General features: G+C 41.7%; 2 protein-coding genes across 2 annotated transcripts; both read right to left on the minus strand.

Annotated features, from left to right (window-relative positions):
- Positions 1–796: 796 nt before the first annotated feature.
- Positions 797–1536, minus strand: LOC107276158 (putative glycine-rich cell wall structural protein 1). Its single transcript, XM_015757553.3, has one exon. The coding sequence runs from the start codon at positions 1526–1528 to the stop codon at positions 944–946; it is 585 nt and encodes a 194-aa protein (XP_015613039.1). The 5' UTR covers positions 1529–1536; the 3' UTR covers positions 797–943.
- A 5556-nt stretch (positions 1537–7092) lies between these two features.
- On the minus strand, positions 7093–7962 carry LOC4348779 (glycine-rich cell wall structural protein 2-like). The gene has a single exon (XM_015757554.3). It carries the CDS (start codon positions 7917–7919, stop codon positions 7341–7343), a length of 579 nt encoding a protein of 192 aa, XP_015613040.1. The 5' UTR covers positions 7920–7962; the 3' UTR covers positions 7093–7340.
- Positions 7963–13635: the final 5673 nt, after the last annotated feature.

Genomic DNA, 13635 nt, shown 5'->3' on the forward strand with positions numbered 1-13635 from the left:
TTTTAACCAATTACAAACCTTCTTTAATATTTTTTATCTATTTTTTAATACTCGTGTTTATCTTAAAAATGTTTATATTTTAAGAGAGAGGTAGTAATACGTTGTCCCACGTGTCTATTACACCTGTTTTAGCCAACTTTCACCTAACTTGTGCCTAACTAATTTCAAGTCACATAATCAGCTGTCAGCGTAAACGTTCTCTACATAGTATATACAGTACCAATAAACTCTTCAAGAAAAACTTCCTCTGTTTTGTAATAGAACCGTTAATGTTAACTTAAACACATGTTTAATCATTCGATTTGTTAAAAAAAATTATGTTTTTATGATCATTTGTTTTGTTGGGAGTTGTTTTTTCACGAAAAATATTTTAAGTAAGATTTAGCGTTTGAATTAAAAAATTAAATAAAATGAATGGTCAAGTGTCAAAAATCAATGGTGTTATTTATTAAAAGCATGAGGAGTATATTACTACGAAAGTACCACGCACTAACGCTAAATCCACATGTGTATCATTTTCATGTGTTCAATCTCAGTATTTAAATTTGTGACAGAGATCTCACTATTGAATTAATTACTTCTGTTTTTAGAAAAAAAAATCAAGTGCACGCAGCCATTCTTCTTTTTCCTTGACTATATAAGTAGTATTTGACACAATACAGTTATATGTACACACGAGATTACATTATTTAAGAAAGAACAATCATATATTTAGAGTGACCAAATGCCATGTTATCAATAACTCAAGTGTTAGTCATCACTGCACAAGTTGCATAAATTGCACCGTACACAAAAATTTATGAACCTAAAACGCTGGAGAAATTTATTTATTGATACTTACTGATGCATTTTCGAGCAAAAGTACAAATTTCATACATCAGCTTATGACACTGACTTAGTTGACTTAGGTAACATCCTACGCATCGGTTGTACAATAAAAATTCTATGGATGTGCTTTAGCATACCCAGATCCACCACCTCCACCGTTACCATTCCCACCATTTTGCCCAGTACCATTACCACCACCATTTCCTTTCGCATTTCCTTCTGCCTCAGTTATTGGAACAAACACATACGTGTTAGCCATACCAGAACCTGATCCGGTGCCACCACCACCTCCTTGACCGTAAGATCCATACGAACCCCCGGCTTGTCCTCCTCCACCACCGCCACCATTACCAGCAGCGCTAGTGGATCCACCATAACCAGTGGATACAGTATCAATATTTTCCCCAGCTCCAGAAGCAGATCCGCCACCCGCGCCGTTTCCGGATCCACCATCCTGACTAGTGCTAGAACTACCTCCTCCAGCTACAGCAGTTGCATAGGAACCAAAAGGATTCCCACTCTGAGCAGACCCAGCACCACTACCAAACCCAGACCCTCCACCGTTTAGATAGCCACCACCCCCACCCCCTCCTGCGCCAGTGCCATCAGAATTAGAGAGTCGAGACACTCTCACAGCATTGGCTAATCCTAGAGTCATTAGAGCAATGAAGCCAAGAGCTAACACTCTAGTGCCTGCCATATTATGAGCTTGAGAGATTTGTGGATGATGACATGGGTATTTATAGATCATCAAAGCTATGATGTGGTTAGTTGTTTATCTCAGCTAGCTCTTAGTAGCTAGCACCACCTTGTAGTGTGTAGGATTGGCATCTTCCATGGGAAACGAGACAGAAGCTTAAAATATAACTAGAGTAGAAATGGAGCTTGTTGACTAGATTGTAAAACAAATCTTACATGTGAGCATTATTAGGCACTGATGTTGTTTATCACTTGTCTCTTTTTAGATAAAGGATTATATTCGACCCGGCGTCTACATCTTTGAACGGTGTATTAGTAATATCTCCTTAGAAGGTTTTGCAGGGCTTCCCATGCATGATACATCGCGAAAATTTGGCCTTGGCATTACTTATTTGATGGGGAAATTATGTGCACTATAAGGAGGAATGGAGTATTATTCTAGCTAAACATCTAATTGACCGGAAGGCTATTACTATGTTAATTAGGATATTTGTCAGGAAATTGTGCTCATCAATTCTACATACTAATTAAATAGAACTAAAACCCTGCGGACCTTGTAATATACACAATAAAATAGATATTGATGATCTCCACGCTCTGATCAACTATCTATACAAATTAATGCCTTTTATTTTATTTTACCTTCAATTCAGTTAATGCCTTCTGTTACCAATGGATTTTTAAGAAACGGAGAGAATTATATCTTCATTTTTTATCTTACCATTTAGAAATATTCAAGAATAATTTATCATATTCACTTACTTATAATAGGAAAAACAATATGTCACCACTAATTAAAATAACCTCATATGAGATGCCTCGTTTCTAACGACTTCTGAAACCCGTGACATTAACCTAATGTATATGTGTCATCATGAAATGAGTACTGTTCGATTTTAAACCCTCCTTTCAACTCTAGTCTGAATAGCTTGGCCCAGTTCTCATATCATGTATATTGGCCAGCTCAACTAACCCATATCCGCTAGGAACAAAGCATACGGGGTCCCCCGCTTCGCTCCCTTGGGGCAGTGACCTCCGCTGCCGCACCACCACCCCCACTTCCCTCCATCCTCCGCCTCACCGCCACCTGAGCGAGCCACAGGAATCTGCGTGGCCGCAAAGACGGCGGTGGCAGGGCCTTCCTTTTCCCAGAGGTCATGGGGTCGGAGCCCACAACCCCGATCAGCTCCGGGGCAACAACAGCTGCAGCGACGCTGGGCTGGAGCTGGCGCGCGAAGGCCTGGCTGCCGGAGTCAATAGGAGAAAGGAAGCGTTGACAACTAGGTGGACAGCGTCCACTGCTAGATCTGGCCCCTTCCCGTCTGGATCCAGTCTCCCCAGCATGGGAGGTTGGTCCACGAGCTGCCGCCAGCGGCGAAGCGGGTGGTGTGCGGCTGTGTGGAGGTGGCAGAGCGGACGAGGAGGAAGAGCACAACGGCGCGCCATTGACAGTGGGCACACCCAAGTGGTGTCGTCTGCGGGAGGAAGGCGGAGGTGGTGGGGATGGGAGGAAGCCGGGCGGCGGCTGGCAGTGGCCGGTGGCGGCGGTAGGCCGGAGTGGCAGCGCTAAGAGGCGCGCCTGACATCGCCGGGAGAGGTCGTTGATGCGTGTAGCCCGGTGCGGGTGACACCACCGGCAGCGGAAGGCCGTCACGGACGGTGTCGGGAGGTTGGCGTGGGCAACAGAAGGGAGGCTGGCCTTGCCGATGACGTGGGAGGTCGCGCGGTAATGGCATGGAGGCTGGTGATGGCTATGTGGCACAAGGCATGGCGAGGCTGATTGACGAGGGGGTATCAGTGCAGCAGTGGCCATGTGCTGACGGAGGATGGCCGGTGGTAGAGCAATGGGGCGATATCTGTGGATCGATAAGGGGTGTGTGGTAGACGTTGTTTTCTCTCTTGGGGGTGCTGTCGAGCCATCCCTCTCGTGGGGGGGGGCTACCAGGTGAAAACCATGTCTTGGTTCTTTGTGACCTTGATGAATGGTGACGGTGGTGTTCATCGTCGCTTTTCACTTTAGAGACGTCATCTGAGAGGCCCCCCTCCAATCCCTTTGAGATGGATAGAGTTGATTGTTGTGCTTGCTTTTTAGGTTTTGCTTTTAGGCAGTTTGGTGGTAGTTTCTTTGTTGGTTTAGCGATGGCCAGCCACACTTAGCGGCAGTTGGTCCGGTGGTAGTTTTCTTCTGGGTCATGTATAGGCGCCGTCAGTGCGTGGTGGCGATGGTTTTTTTTTCGCTAATGCCTTTAAATGTGCTAGCCTTATATTTTTTTTCCTATCTATTATATACTACTTAAAAAATCAAAGAGCTTTTCGTCGTCCGTAACTTAAAAGGGCGAAAAAATTCACGCAGTAAAAAAAAAAGAAAAATAGCAAAAACAAATTCGATTCGTACTTGGAAAAAAAAGTGATTAACAAAAGACGAAAAACTCTAGGGTTAGCTGACTTAGGATAGGACTCTATTCCCAACTTGATACGATGCGGTGTGCTCCGATTCTTAGGAAAACGGAAAGAGAAGGAGATAATGATCGAAACCCCTCGGTCAATTTTGGATTATCTCTTAGAATGTGGTCGGATTTCATGGAGGAGGCGGATTCAAACAGGGTTGGGCAGATGCGGGAGTCCGGCTGGAGGTAGGAGATGACACTGTAGCGCTGGGACACGCACGATAGAGAGAGAAGGAACATGGGGACGATTATTAGACTTGTGGTTGCTTGATGGGTCTGATTCGCACTTGTGGGCCAGCTAGTCTGCGGGCTAAGGAAATAAGTGGGCTGAAAATGTCCCAGAGAGAAAGGAGGGGTTTTATTTAGATTTTTATTTAAATAAATGCTAAAAAGATGTTTGTATTACTAAAATTAGCAATTGAGCTCTGAATATTCTGAAACAATTTCATATAGTGTAATTAATAATTCAGCCATATTTTATTTGGAAAATTTTATTTCCCACATTTACTTCACAGGTAAATTAATTGAACTTTAGTATAAATTGTAGACATAATTTATAAATCCATAAAATGAAAATCAAGGTATGACAGTTCATCCGGTTCTCAATTTGGATTAACATGATACATACGTATGTCTATGTCCCTCACAGATCACAAGAATCTTGCATCATTGAAATTTCTATAGTCACTGCTCATCAAAATAGAGATTAATAAGATCAATTCAATGAAAATGACTTGATGAAAACACGTTCCCAAGATTTTTGAACTCAATGATGTCATCTGTTTTTAGAGAGGATGTGCAACTACGATGCAACATTACATGCAACTCCAATCGTTCGTCCGGGCGTTTTTGATTCGACAGATAGTACGGGGATGTTAGACCTATCATATAGCCAGGTTAGTCCAGAATTCACCTTGATTCTTATGGGCCTTTTTTTTCTTCAACATCGTATATATGTGCAATTATGATTTCATATGTAGCGTTATATAAAGAAGGGAAATTTGTATTTCAATTAATTACAGAATGTAAATATTTCTCAACGTTTCCTCAATTTTCTCGTATTTTCTTCCCGTTGCAACGCACGGGCACTTTTTCTGGTTCTATTTTATTTAATAAATCATCCCACGGTCTGGTCGTTCAAAAAGTAAACAAAAACCTAACCCATGTCCCCCATCAGTGCTCCTTGGTCTACAACGTTGCGAAAGAAATAGGAAGAGCTAGCAGTGTCTCCTCCACTGCCTCTGTTTAGTTAGTGTGGTGCCTTTCGCCTGTTTGGGTTGATCTTTGGCCACCGAAGCCAAAGAGAGGCGTATAGCACGTCCACCCTGCAAACGCCGTCTCACAAACGAGGAGATGCTAGTCTGGACTCCATAGCACTGTAATACTAAGAAGAAGGCTGAGTCACGCGTGTGACAAACTCACATGATCCCCATTTCTCGAAACCATAAACAAACGAAGACAATACTAGAAAGTCTTATAACCTCAAACGGAGGTATCAATTAACTCATATGACCGCATGTAACTAATTAACTTTCGCTCAAATCGCTGCCTCACATACCACTCTCTTCGATCATGCCGGTGTTCACCTACTGCATCAAAACGGCCTACATCCACAACGCCAACGCGAGCTCATGCAGGCCTATGGCTTCATCAAGTACCGGTCAGTCCTATCACCTCATCAATTCGGCATAAGCTGCTTTTTATGTGATCATTGTGTATAGAGCAAGCTCATATTGTGTTTTATGGAGATTAATGGGATTAGCAAGAAATCGACTTAATTAATTGTACACGCATGTGGTGCTGACTCTGACCGACAGTTTCTGTTAAATTAAACATGTTTTATGGAACTTAATCAATAAATAATTCGCCTCAATTCACTGCTACAGAAATGATTTTTCTATGCAAGGGCTCCCACAGGTTGCAGACGGACCGTAACTTCGCATCTGCAAAAATCAACTTCTATTTTTCATACGGCTTCTTATGAGGCCCGTATGCAAAAATCAATTTTCACAAATGGGCCTCTTAACTGGCCCATATGCGAAAATAAGTCTATTTTCAAAGACAGATCTCTTAAGCGGCTACATGCGAAAATTGATTCAATTTTCGCAGATGGGCCTCTTAAAGACCTTTCTACAAGTCTAGCCGTCCTCCCCTTTCCCTCTCACCATCTTCAAGAAGAAAAAAATTCTAAGTCACCTCCCCTTCTCATTTCCTCTCCTCTCTCTTCCTCTCTCTCCCTCACCTCCCCATCCCAAGCGGTGGGCGGGAGAGGCCGGCAGCGGCGCGCGTACGACAAGGGCTAGCGGCGGATCCGCTGCCGCTTCCTCGGGAGCGGCTACAACGGGCGGCAGATCTGGCAATGCTGTTGTCGGAAGGACCGGATCCACTGCCCTCGGTAGCGTTAGCGGCGACAATGATGGTGGGCTCAAGTGGCAGTAGCCAGCTCGAGCGACAGCGGTGGTGGGCTGGTCGATGGCGGATCCAGTGGTAGCGGTGGCACAGCAGCTCCGTCCCCAATGACGATGATGACGAGGTGGGCGGTGGCGGCTGTGTGCGGCGGCGGTCGCGACGGCGACGACAAGGAGGCGGTGGAGGCTTTGTGCGACGATAACAGCGACAACGAGGATGGCGGCAGTGGCTGCGAGGTTCTAGGGTTTGGCTCTCGAGATTTTTGGAATTTTGCTTTTCGATGTTTCCTTTTCGCAATCGGACAATTTAAGCGTCAACATTTTCGCATGTGGTTGCTCTAGTCATAGACCTTTTCGTGCATGCGGTTAGAGAAACTGCATGCAAAAATCTGTTTTGATCGTATGAAAAATCAGTTTTATAGTAGTTACTTTGGAATTAAGTTAATTATGTACTTCGTATTACCGCTATATATAATTCTATTATAGATATATAAATACATCCTTGATGTATAATCTTCACTAATACGGAGAGAAACGGTGACGAGGAGGAGGAAATGAGAAGGAAAGAGAGTGCTACTAGTTCGATATCTAAAATAAGAAGAAAAAGATACAGTAGATGTTAAAGGTATGGTCAACTTAAAAAGACAATCTTCTCGTGGGAAAATTTTCAAGCGTAAAAAAAGTTTAAATTATAATTAGTTTTACAAAAGTTATTATGGGTGGAGAAATGTCCATGCATATTCACTGATGAATGCTGAGAACAATAACACAATCTTAACCACGCCCACCCACACAAGTCATCAATACAGACTTTAGTACGTTTACCAAAATAATAGAGCCCTTTATTTCTTGCTAGACATAAAAGAGTACAAATAAAGAAAAAAATACTATAACTTCAAAATACAATATTACACATTAGGCTCTATTCAAGTGTATTTTGGTTGGATGGTGAGGAGAATTATGGGCTGGCATCACCATATCCAGAACCGGTACCTTGGCCACCACCGCTCCCACCATATGTACCGGTGCCTTTACCATTACCATTACCATTAGCATCAGCATTCGCGTAACTCGGTCCACCATAGTATGTGTTGGCCGAACTAGAGCCAGAGCCAGCACCACTGCCATCACCAGAACCACTAGATCCCCAGTTACCCCCAGCTTGTCCTCCACCACCACCTCCACCGTTACCTCCAGCGCTAGAGTAACCACCATAACCAGAATAATACCCGGTAGCATACTGACTAGAGCTTGAACCAACGCCGGATCCACCACCCGCCCCATATCCACCGTATTGGCTATTGCCACCACCTCCACCTCCACCTCCAGCAGTAGCGTGGGCACCATTTGAGCCGCTCTGTGCAGCCCCAGCACCACTTCCAGACCCCGAGCCACCACCATTCACGTATCCGACACCCCCGCCCTGTCCCGAGCCATTTCCTTCAGCATTCGAGTATCTAGCTACTCTCGCGGCATTGGCTAACCCAATGCTCAAAAGAACAATAAATCCGAGAGCTACAAGTTTAGTGCCTGCCATTGTGGACTTACTGGCTAGCTAGGTTTGTTAACCTGAGATGAGTGCTAACCCATGGATTTAGTACGTATTTATAGAGAGCGTAAGGCTAGCGAAGTAGAGTACAGTGCTGCCCAGTGAAGTAACCTTCAGCTAATAAGCTTCTTTAGGGGATCATGTACATGTGGTGGTGATAGAAAACCTAGACCAATTAATGGAGTGCTTATTGACCAAGACCAATTCAAACAAGTGATCGAGATGACCATGAAGATTATATATATCAATTACTGCGTATAGCGTACCACTTGTTGTGTTTCCAATACTCGGTTTTCCTTTTATTAAGTATATATAGATGCTCTTCTAATCATAGCTACTTAGCTAGTCCTATACAACCTTCGTAAAAAAAAAAAAACCAAGCCTAGATTTAAATCTAGACATAATATTTATCCTGATTCAAATCTAGGATTGGGTTCTTTTTGGGACATGGGAGTACTCCATTCCATATCCCTTTTTTTTTCCCACAAGATGTTTTTCTTCTTGGCTAAGTTTTTCTATACATCTGGACAAGTATATGTTCAAATAGATAATCAAAAGTTGCTTATATATTTTGGATGGATGAAAAGTTACTAAATTCTAGACGAATGTGTATATCTCTATCGCTAATTAGATCATAGGATCGATGGAAGGAGGAATTGTTTTAAAGAGATCAAACCTAATTAATTTACCTCCATTTCATCTTCCATCTCATCAAAACAACCAATACACTTAGGTAGGTTGTTTTTTTCGAGTATAGGTCAGAAAGGAATTGAGGTAGATTAGTAGTAGTAGAAGAACCGGGTTAAACTAACTCATAGTGGCATGAGTTCACAGATCGAAACAAGCACATCCTCTGATGGGCAGAAGATTTCTGCTACCTATGGCAGTTGACATTGCAGAGGGCGACCTCGAAGTTTTCGCAACTGACTTTTGACTTGTTCGTAATGAGCCAAGCAAGTGGGCAATCCGACCACGCAGCACAGATTTGAGATGTGATCGAACCCGATGCACGCGGAGATTAGGATAAGCAAACCATCGAATTAATTAATCTTTTAATTGTACCGAGGTGGTGCTGACTCTGACCAAAATTTCTCTAATTATGCAGATAAAATTTTCATATGAATTTTACTGCTTCGGAAACAAAATTAGATGATTGAATATAAGAACCAAGTCTACGAGAGAGGGGGTAAATATATGGTACGAACACCAAAAACAAAAAAAAAAACATTCAGAGGAATTAAAAGTTTTCCTCAAATTCGATGAAGTCGCACCGTAGCTCAGTCTGACCTCTAGATTAACTCTAGTCTGACCGCAGCACTCTCGCCGGTCTAACCGTCTGCTCGCCGGTGGTCTGACTATCGTCTTGTTCCTTTTTAGACCGTATGATGAACTCCGGTTAAACTGTCGGGATATAGAAAAACGCGTATCGACAAAACTTTTAAGAGCAGATTAATTTTATTGCATCCATATATGTTTATAAAGTCCATCTAAAGCACCCATCTCTCAACTCACAAACTAGAATCGAAATCTTAAAGCAAACTCTAACTCTTTCTCTCCAAAAATCAATCTTTTCCAGCCTCAATCCCTATTCTATTTATACCCACAACATGACTGTCTCTAGTCACGGAGGCGATTAGAATTAGGACTCCTAATCACATATGAAATCTACCAAACGTCCAAACCAGTGAGCACATCTCCATATAATTCAAACTTAGGATCCAAGTTTAACTTCTCTTTCCACACGTAGAGAACATCACGTGTATGACATATAGGGGGTGGATATCGAGCTGGCTCGGCTCGGCTCGCTCTAGCTTAGCTCATTAGGATAACGAGCTGGCTCGGATCGTTATAAATGCTGCCTCGGCTCGCTTCTCGGCTCGAGCCAAATAGCCAATACACCGGAAAAAAAAACTTGCGATGCAAATACAAATTATACAAACAAAATGTCCAAGAATGCAATGGTATCTTTGTATCAAACCAAGAAACCATGTGCTAGCTCAAGTGTTCAACAAATGCATCATTATTCATGGTAGCTCTACCTTTAACAAATCATAATCTCGTTTGCTGGTGGGCAATATACAAGATCGAGCACACAGGTGGTTGTGCTCAACCACCTGCAGGATCCATCGCCCCGTGCCAGCAACCTCCTAGCAGGCAGCAGCAGTGGCTGGGATTGGCGGCTCGTTGCAGCGCTCCATCTCTATCAACTCCTCCTGCCCCGACCATGACACCACTCGACCAAGCCAAGAACGGGAGAGACGTGCAGGTGGTCGAGGCGCAACAGATGTCACCGCCGGACCTTGAGGAGGTGCGCCGGATGGTAGGAGCGTGACGCAAGGACGCGAGGCGCGGCAACAAGCCGGGGCGGCGCGCGGCAGAAGGAAATCGATCTGGATTGGGAATTTGGGATGAGGGGAAAGAGGAAGATGAGAGCTACACTGTCCTTTTTGACTGTTTTCTTGGGGCCTACCGTGTTTCCTTCATATGGGCCTTGGCCTGCTAACTTGTCTGCCTATATCCTTCCAGCTCGTTTAAGCTCATGAGCGGCTTGCGAATCAGCTCGAGCTGGCTCGTTACGTGTAACGAGCTAAAACAACAGCTCGGCTCGTTTCAAAAACATAACGAGCCGAGTCGAGCTAACGAGTCAAGAGCTTTTTGTCCAGCCCTAATGACATATGGAAACCTTTACCTCCAGATGCATTGTTCTCTAGTCTGAGCATTACGCTGAATGTTGAGTGTTGAATGTTTACATGAAGTATATATGATTGCTTCATGTTGAATGCTGAATGTTTATATGTGGGCATGTGGTTGAATACTGAATGCTGAATGTATACATGAAGTATATATTGTTGCTTCATGTTGAATGCTGAATGCTGAATGTTTATATGTGGCTGAATGTTGAATGTTTATATGTGGGTTGCTGAATACTGATATATACTGTTTTATCTATTATATGTGGGTTTTGTATGAGAGATGTAGCAGCATTTAAGATGTGCAATTAATATGGGCAAATCAGTCTTTACTAGTAAAATGGCAAAACTTCACCATGCATCTAAACATCAACTAGCAAAACTTCAATGCCAATCTTTTGCCACCAAAACTTTTTTAAAAAACATTGCCACAGCAAATTGATCTAAACAGATCCTAAAGCCTCTACAGAACAAAACAGTCTGGCAAACTGGCACGAAAAGTCAGAACAACCTCGATCGTTTTGCCTTTTCTTTGTACACCCTACCACCCATTGCATAAAAAAATAAATGAAGCAACAAGAATAATAATTATGTGAAATATTTTTATATCTATGCTATTAGCGATTTAAAATCCAAGGCAAGAAATAGACAATGTTAAAAGAACCGCGAAATTAAATCTAAAATTAAGCTTTAATATTTTGATTTTGGGTACAACTAATAAAACCAAGAAGCAGAGACAATCAGAATTGGGTCTTACAAACTCTCCCACCCAGCTGCTAGCACAGGGGCCTCCTATGCGCCAACCCATGCATTTTGATCTTATGGCTCATATAAGGCCTGAAGAAAGCAGATAGTTAGATCATAGGCCATTTTAGCCCATGCGCACTATTGGCCTGTCCATTAATCAGATTGTCAAAGGCCGAGCAGCAGATGGAAAGGCTACGAAAGTCACATTTTCATCGACGAATTTTTTTTATAAAGCTAGCTACCAATGGAGCTAGAAAATGAGCAGTACGTTATACGCATATATATTCACGTACGCCGCCTAGATGAACATCCACTTCCACATATGATTAATTAAGTATTATTAAAAAATTAAAAAAATATTAATAAGATTTTTACACCAACTTACATATAAATGTTTTTTTTATAAAGATATACCATTTAGAAGTTCGGGAAGAGCGCGCATGGAAAACAATATAGTAGAGGTTGGGAACTTGGACTCCCTAACACAGCCTAAAGAATTAACATATTATACTAGAGATCAATATATTCATGCACTAATTCACATAACACGACAGGGATTGTATTGTGTGTAATATTACGAGCAAAAAACTATAACTCCATTCTCATTGTTTTTGTGTATAGTACCCTCTGCCTTCTTGCACCTGTGGTATTCTCCAGTGGCGAAATTATATCCATGTTTCTTGTTTCTTCTCAAATTTGTAACAATGGCACAAATTTATAGAGCACGACGTAACGCATGGATTCTGGATTATTTGCCAGCATTGTCTTTAATGTCGCACTCTCAAATTATAAAGTCTTTATATTGCAAAACTTTATTTATTTATCATCGGCCTCATTAAATTATTTCTGCTTTGCCATTTTCATCTTAGTGCCCCTCATCTCATCTCTGCTCCACCCACCACTTCCTCTTCCCCCACCATCTTCTCCCTCTTCCCAACGCCACCTCTAGCATCTCCCAGCTAGCAAACCATGTCGATGAAGAGAGAACTTAACATATATTCTCTATGTCCTAAAATAAACCAACATCGTACAAAATGTAAATATGACGCATCCTAATACTATGAATTTATTAGGATGTGTTACATCTTATACGTGGTTAATTTATTTTAGGATGGAAGAAATACATAGGTTCAGTCCGTTAGTACAAACATAGCATGGTTTCGATATCATTTATCGGTACGAGATATATAAAACCGATACTGATAGTATATATCACTGCTCGTTTTCACTGTGTGCCAGCAGTGATATTAAAGTTTTTATAATAAATGGACAGTGATAAAGCGACATGTATTGCCATCTCTGTGCTTCATATCTCTCCCACACGAAAAGTTTGTAGCTTTGACAATTTTACCCTATATATGTACCTTGGATGAAAGATAATTAACCTTAATTAATTTTTAACCGTTAGATGTATAATTAATTTAATACATTTCAAAAATTCGATCCATGGACACATTGGTCGAAATATATATACCATCGATTTTATAAATTATAAGACGTTTTGAATTGTAATAACCCGCCCTCTAAATAAGCATGGCCCAGCCCATCCAGCGGACAGGTCCACTTATACATCACACCTCACTTATAGTTTTGTGCTCGTTTCGTGTGAAAGGGATAACCATACTGTCATATGGTTGGAGGGCCAAGACCATATATAATTGGTTTCACCTTGTTAAACTAGCGATATAGTACTAAACATGTACGTCCAACTCTGATAAATCATATAGGCCAAAATCCAAACCGGATCATAATATCAAATGAATAAATCATGAGATCAATTCGCCGTATTTACAGCACAGGGACGAAAATAATTGGGATCACCTATACATTTATCGACAAATTTTATCCTTAAAATTTGACAGATGTAATTATATTACAATCATGATGTACTTACATGTAACTTTTATGTAACTTTCAAAAATCTCTCCATTATATGCTATTTTGATGAAACATAGGTCATAGGAACGAATCCTCTCACATATGTGCGCGCATTGACTTTTTTCCTTTTTCACTTGTATAAATCTTGAAAGAAATCTAATGGTTCAAAATTAAAGTTACATACAAGTTACAGTGTAATTACACTACGACTGTGCTGTAATTACATCTGCTAAATTTTTAGGAGAAAATTTGTCGATAAATATATAGCAAAACTGAAACAATTAATTAACAATCAACTGCACCACAGATCGGTCCAATAACAGCCAAGTAAACGACATCCCGGGGTTAACTCTTAATTGCAGTGAAAATATGCAGCCTCGGATCGATCG

The sequence above is a fragment of the Oryza sativa genome, chromosome 10 (genome assembly GCF_034140825.1).
Source record: "Oryza sativa Japonica Group chromosome 10, ASM3414082v1".
NCBI lineage: Eukaryota > Viridiplantae > Streptophyta > Magnoliopsida > Poales > Poaceae > Oryza > Oryza sativa.